A 10,149-nucleotide genomic window follows, 5' to 3' on the forward strand; every position below is an offset into this window, starting at 1 on the left:
AGGTGAGCAGGCAGGCAGGTGAGCGGTTAGGAGCCAGCAGTGCTGGATTGTGAGAGGGATGTCCGACTGCTCCCACAGGGAGAGGGTGCAGGCTAGGCTGAGGGACACACACACACCCCTGCACGAATTTCGTGCACCGAGCCACTAGTGCAGCTATAAAAAAGAAGGATGTCTTACTCTTTGATGTCTTACTCTTTGCAACAGCATGGATGGAACTGGAAACCATTATGCTAAGTGAAATAAGCTAGTCAGGGCAAACCACCTATATGTCGAATCTAATGAACAAAGTAAACTGATGAACAAATAGGTCCAGAAGCATGGGTGCATGGATCAGACTGACAAATCTCAGAGAGGAGAGGGTTGGGGGGAACTTATATGCATAGATGCACAACCCAAGGACACAGACAGTGTTTTGGTGAAGGTCTAGAGTGGGGCAGGAGCTGGGTGGGGAAAGTGCGGGAAAAATAGGAAACATATATAATAACGTCAACAATAAAAAATAAACATAAAAAGAAGAAGGAGGAGGAGGAGAAGAAGAAGAAGAAACACTTTGTCTCTTCCAACAACTTTTTTCAACTACTTTCATATTAAACATTTCTTAAATTTCAATTCCATGTTTCCCTTATCAACCCTTTCACAGCCTTACAATTTGCTTTGCAAAGAACTTAAAATCCTCAGAATGGCTTACAAAAAGAATGCATATCCCTGCCCAAACTAAATATATTAAAATATGAATATTTTTAGTAAGAACTATTACAAGGTTTAAACCAGAGATAAATGGTTTCCATGCAAGAAGATTTAGAACCCCTTAGACCCAGTGGATCTTGTCTTTTCTTTCCTTACCTTCCCCTGCACTCAACAAAGATGAGAGCCCTGAAGGCTTTACTTTTTTTTTTTTTCAATTGTTACATTCTTTCATCTGGGTGTATTCAATAGGAGCCCAGCCAAGTGGAGCTACTGCCTCTCATATCTACCTAAGAGACAAGCTCTGCATGCTGAAGAAATAGAAAATGATTCTGTTTCCCCATATTCATTTTATGACCTGCTACCCTTAGATCAGCACACATCGGGCAGTATTTTTCTTTGGGTGAAAATCCAGGAAAACTAAGAGAGTTGGTTTAGTTCAGAAAATATGAAGAAATGAATAGCATGGTTTTCCTCCCAGGATCTTGTGCTTCTGATCCATTTTGTGAAGTTAATCCAAAATGGGATCCGTTGGCCTGGGGACAAATATAGTTGCTCTGAGCCTGAAGGAGCAGGTGTGATGGGAAACCCTTGGGAGGCAGATGCTTGGACATTGGGGGGTCAGATGCTAAAGAGATGGCATTATTACAGGGTCATCGACATCCCTCCATGTTGTTATCTCATGAGTTTAGATTGTGGGAGGTTCGAGAACTCACCTTCCCACTTGTTGGTACAGATAACCATACCAGTCTATTGTTGTGGTGTTCGGGGTTGTGAATCTATGCAATTGGATGCCTGCCCTTCTTGCTAATTACATGACCTTGGGCAAGTCATTTAATCTCTCTTCCTGAGTGCAAAACAGTGCTTGCCTACAAGTGTTATCATGAAATTTAAATTGGACAAAGGATGTAGGTACCGAGCACATTTCTGCACAAAACAAAGACCCAACAAATGCTTGTTCGTTCTTTTGTCTGTGATTCTGAGCTTCAAATTCATTAAGGAAATCATAAAGTTCTTTGACTATAAGAAACCAATATTATGTTGTCATCTAAAATTCAGTGGTTGGTTTGTTTTTTGTTTGTTCAGGGACTGTATCATTAGGGGGAAAAATTATGTTTGTGATGAACAAACTGAATATGTTATGTATGGTCATAGCATAGTTTCACCTCCATAGACAAAGAGGGTTGTCTTGTAAATCATTCGTTCCCAAACTATTGGTGAAATCATACTTTAAATTTCTCCCAAAAATATTGAAATTGACAGACAGGATAGAGAAATGGGGAGAAAGGAAGGGACGTCAACATGTTTGCAATCAAAATGGTGATCAGATAGGGAAACAATATGACATCCAGCAACTGGATGACAAATGTACTCATTTCAGAAGTTGATGCACAAGCAGAGTGACAGATGCTGGGGACACAGTGGTCAGCTAAAAATGGGGAGACCTGCCCATCAGCACCCGCACAGGTAGATGACCACAGTGGTTGTGCTGAGGTATGCCATCTGGAACAAGCAAGCAGTGTTGTGGCATTTACAACGAAGTGATTGGATTTAGATTAGGGGCTGGGACAGGCTCCCCTAAGGAAAGGAATGATGCTTAAACCAAAAACTGAAAGGTGACTTTTCAAGGGAGAGCACAGCATTTCCTGGCTCTGGGAAGACAATGTGGTCTTATTCGGCACGGGAGGAATGGAGAGATGGCAATGTGGCTGGAGCACAGAGAGGCACAAGATGAGCCGGGGTGTTCAGGTGGCCCAGAGAGTTACCAGGTCAGGCTGCCGAAGATGTGCGATAAGACACCAGCTTTTAGCCAGTCAGCTTTCACACAGTTCTGTCTGTCAGTTGGGAGAAAAGAGCATTCAGGGAAGGGTATATGCGGGAAGATTCAGGAAGGAGTGGATCCAGGGCTCCTTCGAAAGGGGTCCCCCTGCTGGCCAAAAGCTATGCTTCCCTTAAGATGGAGTTTAGAACTCGGTAAAAGACTTTAGTTGATTGGCAAGAAGGGTATAGCTATTGTATTATTCTCTCTGCTTTTGTATATGTCAGAAGTTTTATAAAACTTCTATTAAAAAGTTTAATAACTTTTTAAGCTAAAAGGAAGAGCTCCTTCTCACCAGCTGCAGTTTGGTTGTGAAGATGGGCCAGTGGCCAGGTGGTTCCCTGAGACTGTGGGCTGGCCTGTTGTGGGGCAAGGGTTGTGGTTATTCCCTTCAACAGGAGAAGGAAAGAGACGGACTCATTCTGTCTGTTGAAAAATCATAGAATTAGAGTACTTGATTCAATTCCCCGAACTCCATACATTTAGAAAAGTAGGCTGTAAATCCTGAATCCTCTAAAGTGTTCTCTGGGGATTTCCAGGAATTCTTCTTTACACCCAGACAACAAACCACATGACAGGTGTACAGATTTTATATCACAGTGTTTTGTAAAAACTGAGAACTAAGCATTTCATGACAGGTATAAATTTGTAATGAGGAGTAACTCTAAAATGGCCCTATATTTTCTGTTCAGGAATACATTTGCCTTCTAAAAACTAATTGCTAAACAGATGAAAAAGAAAATCATAATCAAATGAACAAGGGAAATTCTAATTGTTGCTAAGTCAGAGAATTTATAAAGTAATTGGTCACGACACACTTATTTAAAAATTATTTTTATTATTGAGGGTATTACAGATGTCCCCCACTTTCCCCCCTTGGGTCCCCCTCCACCTGGCTCCCGCCCCACCTTAGACCTTCACCTCACTCTTGTCTGTGTCCATGGGCTATGCACATATGCATATAAATTCTTTGGTTAATTTCTTCCCATCCCCCTTCCCTCTGAGATCTATCTGTCTGTTCTGTTCTTCTATGTCTATGGTCCTATTTTGTTCATTAGATTCCACATATAACTGAGATCATGTGGTAATTGTCTTTCTCTGACTAGCTCATTTCACTTAGCATAATAATCTCCAGGCCCATCCATGCTGTCTCAAAGGGTAAGAGATCCTTTCTTTTTTACTGCTGCATAGTATTCCATTATATAAATGTACCACAGCTTTTTTATCCACTCATCTTCTGAGGGCACTTGGCTGTTTCCAGATCTTAGCTATTGTACATTGTGCTGCTATGAACATAGAAGTGCATATATTTTTTTCTGATTGGTGGTTTGGGATTCTTAAGATATAGTCCCAAGTGGGATCACTAGGTCAAACGGCAGTTCCATTTTTAATTTTTTTAGGAAACTCCATACTGTTTTTCACAGTGGCTACACCAGTCTGCATTCCCATCAGCAGTGTACTAGGGTTCCCTTTTTCCACATCCTCACCAGCACTTGTTATTTGTTGATTTATTGATAGTAGCTATTCTAGCAGGTGTGATGTGATACCTCCTTGTGGTCTTAATTTGCATCTCTCTGATCACTAGTGACATTGAGCATTTTTTCATATGTCTCTTGGCATTGTATGTCCTCATTGGAGAAGTGTCTATTCAGGTCCCTTGCCCATTTTTTAATTGGATTGTTTGTCTTCCTCCTGTTGAGTTGTATGATTTTTTTATATATTTTGGAAATTAACCCCTTATCACATATATCATTGGTGAGTATGTCTTAAATTGTAAGATACACAGAAAGAAAGACTGATAAGAAAATCTTCATTTTCTACTGCCAGAATAGTGTCTTAACAAGTTCCTTGAGTGTCAAAGCAGGTGGAATTAATAAAAGGTATAAAAATTACAAAAGAATTTGAACTAAGCTAATTTTCGAATTCTTTTAAATCTGACAACGGATAATTTTATGATGCTGTTTTACTCTTTTTCACTGCTTTGACAAACAGCCTTTAATAGCATTTTCCTGTGCAAACTGGTACCCTGATCTGACAATCCTGATCTAGTCCACTCCACTGTTTTGCTCAAGCCTGACGGACCATGCTGGATCTTCCTGAAGGTGGCGCTGTGTTTAAACACTGTCCTACAGGATGTGGGCTGGTAACAAAAGGAAGCTGTGCCTGTGGAGAAGCTGCAATCCATTCACAGCTTAAAAGCATAAAGAGAACAGTCTACTCAAGAAGCAGTTAGTACCGTTGCTAATGGTACTGGCAAAAAGCGAGGTCATGAGTGGCTTCTATGCAACACACAGTGTTGAAATTAAAATTGCACAACTTCTGTTCTTATATCCTAAACTATAATAAGTATATAATTCACAGTCATTATTCCATCACCTTTTATTTCCCATCCCCTAACCTGCTTTCTTCTTTTGTAAACATTTTCTCCTTTCCTCTCTTTTCACTTATGAATTTGCTTTGTAATTGATGTATCATTGGTGAATATGTTTCCACCGTGTAGAAATTACATTAACATAAACTCCTTTGTGTACTGGTCTCCAACTGACCTAAAAATATTGCCATAACTGCCTGAGAGTCACAGTAATAAAAGATTTTTGTGCTGGCCAGAGAACAACTGAAGGTCCAGTGTAGGATGAGGCATTATACAGACTTTATTGGGAATAGATATGAGATGTGGATGTTGGAAAACACTTTCTTTATTGATAATTATTCTTTGGAGTTCATCTTACTCAAGGAGAATAAGTAAGAAATAACTATTGAGGTTGAATGTTTTTTCTATCAATTAGTGTGGCTCTTTTTCAGAAGAGTCATTTTTTAAATTCATTTTCAAGAACCAGAGACAACAGCTCTTCTCTATTGAAATATAAAAAAGGAAAGTACATGTCCCATTACAAGTTCTTGGCAATCCCCTCCTATTACTTCCATAGCGGGAGAAGGCTATAAGGTGGCCTGGTTATGATTAGTAAGAGAGTCTGGTGAAGCAAAGCCAGCAGGAATTTAGAACACAAAACCATTTGTAGTCTTGGTACAACTCAATAAGTACACTAGCTACAATGCAAATTGATATAACATTTCAGTGACAAAGTAGAATTCCCAAACCATCTCGCTCCTAGAAGAGGCCAGTGTGTTTTCAGTGAGCCCTGTGGACATCTGGACCATCGAGGTGATGTTTCAGACAAGGTAAATGGAGCAACAGTGAAAGGAAGCAACACAAATGGTTTTTAAATTTTGGAAACATACTTTGAGAAGGAATACTAACCAAATGGGGCTCATCAAACAATAAGAGAAGTGGTTGAGGAGTGATTTCTGTATAATCTTTAATTTATGAAAGATTCAGAGATGAGAGTGAGCAGACATTTCTTCTTCTAAGGGAAAGACAGTAAGGAATATACAAAAGCTGTAGTAGCAAGTGTCAGATTATATGAAGGACAAACTGCACAGCAGGTATCACAAGAAACACTGCCAACGAGGTTCTATGGACTCCTTTTCTTATTTTTTTTAAAATATATTTTTATTGACTTCAGAAAGGAAGGAAGAGGGTCTTGGTACAACTCAATAAGTACACTAGCTGCAATGCAAATTGATATAACATTTTAGTGACAAAGTAGAATTCCCAAACCATCTTGCTCCTAAAAGAGGCCAGTGATTGAGGAGTGATTTCTGTATAATCTTAGACAGGTACATTACATACAGGTACATAGAAACATCAATGATGAGAACCATTGATTGGCTGCCTCCTGCACACACCCGACTGGGGATCGAGCCCTCAACCTAGGCATATGCCCTTGACCGGAATTGAACCTGGGACCCTTCAGTCCGCAGGCCAATGCTCTATCCACCGAGCCAAACTGGTTAGGGCTCCTTTTCTTATTCTTAAGTCAACTTTCTTGTTGAGAAGCAGAATGGGAAACCAGCTAGCCCCTCGAGTTTCCTGGGACTGTTCATGCTTTTAGATCACAGAGTCTCAAAGCTGCCAGGGCGCCTTGGAGATCATCTCCTTTATAAATGAGGACACCACTTTAAACAATTGTCCAAAGTCATGCCAGGTAATAAGTGGCAAAGTTGAAACAGCAACCCAATGTTGTTAACCTCCAACCCACGGCTCTGTTCCCACTACACAAAACTACCTCCTGCGTCTATGTACACCAAACACATGGAAGTTAAACCCCACCCCATTTCCAGATCCTACATTCCATGATTAGTTCACGACTTCTCCATGTGGTTGGGTCCCCTCGAGGACAGACACTAGGAGCCCCCTCTGAGTGTTTGGCCCAGCTAAAACTCAGAGAAATTACAATCTTTGCTGAGGTCAAAGCTAGCCTGTCTCAAGCCCCCAGCCTGCATGACTATTTCCAGGAGACAACACTGCATCTCACTCTTGACAGAATGTCTTCCTGTTTGCCTTTGTAGGTTTCACAGCGGCAGCCTCCCTGGTGTCTTTGGCTTGGGCCTTGGCCTCATACCAGAAGGCCCTCCGGGACTCCCGAGATGACAAGAAGCCCATCAGCTACATGGCTGTTGTCATCCAGTTCTGCTGGCACTTCTTCACCATCGCTGCCAGGGTCATCACCTTTGCCCTCTTTGCCTCGGTTTTCCAGCTGTACTTTGGGATCTTCATCGTCCTTCACTGGTGCATCATGACCTTCTGGATCGTCCACTGTGAGACAGAATTCTGTATCACCAAATGGGAAGAGATCGTGTTCGACATGGTGGTGGGGATCATCTACATCTTCAGCTGGTTCAACGTCAAGGAAGGCAGGACACGCTGCAGGCTCTTCATTTACTATTTTGTGATCCTTTTGGAAAATACAGCCTTGAGTGCCCTCTGGTACCTCTACAAGGCTCCCCAGATTGCAGATGCATTTGCCATCCCGGCGCTGTGTGTGGTGTTCAGCAGCTTTCTAACGGGCGTGGTTTTTATGCTGATGTATTATGCCTTCTTTCACCCCAACGGACCCAGATTCGGGCAGTCACCAAGTTGTGCTTGTGAGGACCCCGTCGCTGCCTTCACCCTGCCTCCAGAAGTGGCCACGAGCACTCTGCGGTCCATCTCCAACAACCGCAGTGTGGTCAGTGACCGCGACCAGAAATTTGCAGAGCGGGATGGGTGCGTACCTGTCTTTCAGGTGAGACCCACGGCCCCATCCACCCCATCATCGCGCCCACCACGGATTGAAGAATCTGTCATTAAAATTGACCTGTTCAGGAATAGGTACCCAGCGTGGGAGAGACATGTTTTGGACCGAAGCCTCCGAAAGGCCATTTTAGCCTTTGAATGTTCCCCGTCTCCTCCAAGGCTGCAGTACAAAGATGACGCCCTTATTCAGGAGCGGTTGGAGTATGAAACCACTTTATAAAAACAAAAAGACTGGGAGGAGCCACAACTGCCAGATAAAGGGTGGTGGCAGGCCTGTGGCAATAATGAAACTCCATCCTCGAGTAGGGAAATGAGCTGTCATGCTTGTAGTCTGACCGTCGTCATGGTTACTGTCTGACCCTCCATCAGCTGACTGCCTGCTGCTGGTCTTCTTTCAAACAGCAGCCCCGACAGTCTCCTGCCACTGGGAGGACTCCTGGTTGCTACCAACTTCTCCTACACTGTCTTTCAGCGCATCCACTGGAGGGTCCTATGAATATGGAAAATGTTGCCTCTGATCCATAGGGTGTTTTGATGAAATTAACTGATCTCTGCATAAAAATATATTGTCATAACACACATACATGCACACACATACACTAACACACACACAACACCAGTCCTCTGTCAAAATAGCTTAGGTGATTTTTCTTGATGAAAAGCTCTGATTCTCACAGGAATATTAAAACCGGGAGAGAATATATCCCTCAAGACTCCAGAAAAAAAGTAGTACTGCTTAGAAAAGAATTCATAAACCATGCTCATTTGGAAATCAATACATACCATGTGTGAAAAGCCTGTCCAGTGGACAGCAAACTCAAGTGTGTTTACACGTGTATTAGGAGTGAAGGAATGGTTCGTTTTCAACACATTTCAGGATTGGTTTTTTAATCTTAAGTTTCCAGTTGAGAACATCTTTAATGACAGAAATCCTATGCAGCACATGTATGGCGTTTGGTAAGACCAAGGAGCTCGCTAACTTAGTGACATAAAGTAAATGGCAATCGTGATTCAGTATTCAATTGCAAAAATTTAATAAATACCGGAAGAGAAAGTGGGAAAAAAGGCAAAATGAGCGTCTGATTTCTCGGCCTGTGCAGTGCACATTGGAACGTAAGAGCAGATTGGCGAGAGAGGACCGGGTTGGAACTGGATGTGTCAGATCTCAGAAGGCGTGGCTCTGCCTGAGCTCAGGTAGGCATGATTCCAGAACACGCCATGCCCCATCTTTCTAGTGCCAAACACCGTCCAATCCCAGGATTCACCTGGAAGCCCTGGATAACTGAGATGGAGCGGCATGAGCCCCACAGAAGCGGAAACTAGAATGAACATTCAAGTTCTCCACTGTGTACAGACTCCCCCACCACCACCACCAATTCAAGGTCAAAGTGATGTGTCTTTTAGAGGCTTTGGGACACTTTTTAGTAAGTATGAGCAGACAAATGCAGTGAATATGCTAGGGGAAAACCCTTCTGAACTGATTGAGGGCTTATCACTAAATCCAGTTAAGATCTGCATTTGAATCATTTGTAAAGTTGTACTCTTACAACAAGCTTCTGGTTTTAAATACCTCCGTACAGCAAATAAGCGTTCCCCATTTTCTGTTCCCAGTGTCCTCGGTCATGGTGCTTTTTGTTGCATTAAAAGTGCCAGTCAAACTTTGATAGTATTTTTTTATAATTGGTGCAGAGTGGAATAACTCATGGATTATTTCAATATTTTTGTAATAAAGAAATATAGGGTGTACATATAGGTATCATCACCTTTTTTATAGACCTGGAACTGTTTAAAATACTCTAAGCATCACAATTATTTGGGATGTCAGAAACTGGTCCACAAATTCCATCAGTCTGCCTTGGCAGATTGAGAACACTTGTCTTTTGCATAATCACCCGACTGTGCCATGTCTGTGTCCCCAGGAACCTGGCCAGGGGTGCTGTCAGGATATCAGGTGATGAGAGAATCAGCTTAACTAGAAAGGGCTTGTCAAGACTGACCATTGTTTTCCAGGAAATAAAAGATGTAAATGGTTACTTTCATCCATCCATTATGACAAACTTGACCACAGTGGAAGATGTCTTAAATTTCCTTCCCTAGTTTATATCAACCCAACTGACATATTAGTCAAGTCTCTAAAAAAGAAAAACAGTCACTTTAACTTCATTATCCAGTTATTGGGACTGTCCAATTAATTTAAAATAGTCAAGGTCTATAGCCACCCCCTGTAATGGGTGTGCCATACAGAGACTGCTGACCCCATGATGACATCCACAGGAAATGATAGAGCACTCAACATGGGGCTTCTTTTGGTACAAGCCCTAAAGCAATGTTTAAAAGTAGACGATTTTTATCAGCAGGCATACTTTCCTATTCTGCTATGATTTGATCCTCCAAGCAAGATTTTCACTAAAAAAAACAATGATCTTTTGATTGGAGGTGAAAAGATTGCCTAGTCACCAGTAAAGGCCCAGGAAGATACCCCTCTTGTCAGCAATTGGTGAAAACATTC

General features: G+C 42.0%; 1 protein-coding gene across 1 annotated transcript in view; it reads left to right on the forward strand.

The window, feature by feature from the left end:
- The window catches only part of XKR4 (XK related 4), a 259,419-nt gene extending 249,651 nt beyond the window's left edge, over positions 1 to 9,768 (forward strand). The window contains exon 3 of the mRNA XM_006085279.3: positions 6,914 to 9,768. Within this exon, the coding sequence (XP_006085341.1) occupies positions 6,914 to 7,860 (947 nt within the window). The 3' untranslated portion in view covers positions 7,861 to 9,768. The remainder of the gene's footprint in view (positions 1 to 6,913) is intronic.
- Positions 9,769 to 10,149: the final 381 nt, after the last annotated feature.

The sequence above is a fragment of the Myotis lucifugus genome, unplaced genomic scaffold (assembly GCF_000147115.1).
Source record: "Myotis lucifugus unplaced genomic scaffold, Myoluc2.0 scaffold_17, whole genome shotgun sequence".
Taxonomy (NCBI): domain Eukaryota; kingdom Metazoa; phylum Chordata; class Mammalia; order Chiroptera; family Vespertilionidae; genus Myotis; species Myotis lucifugus.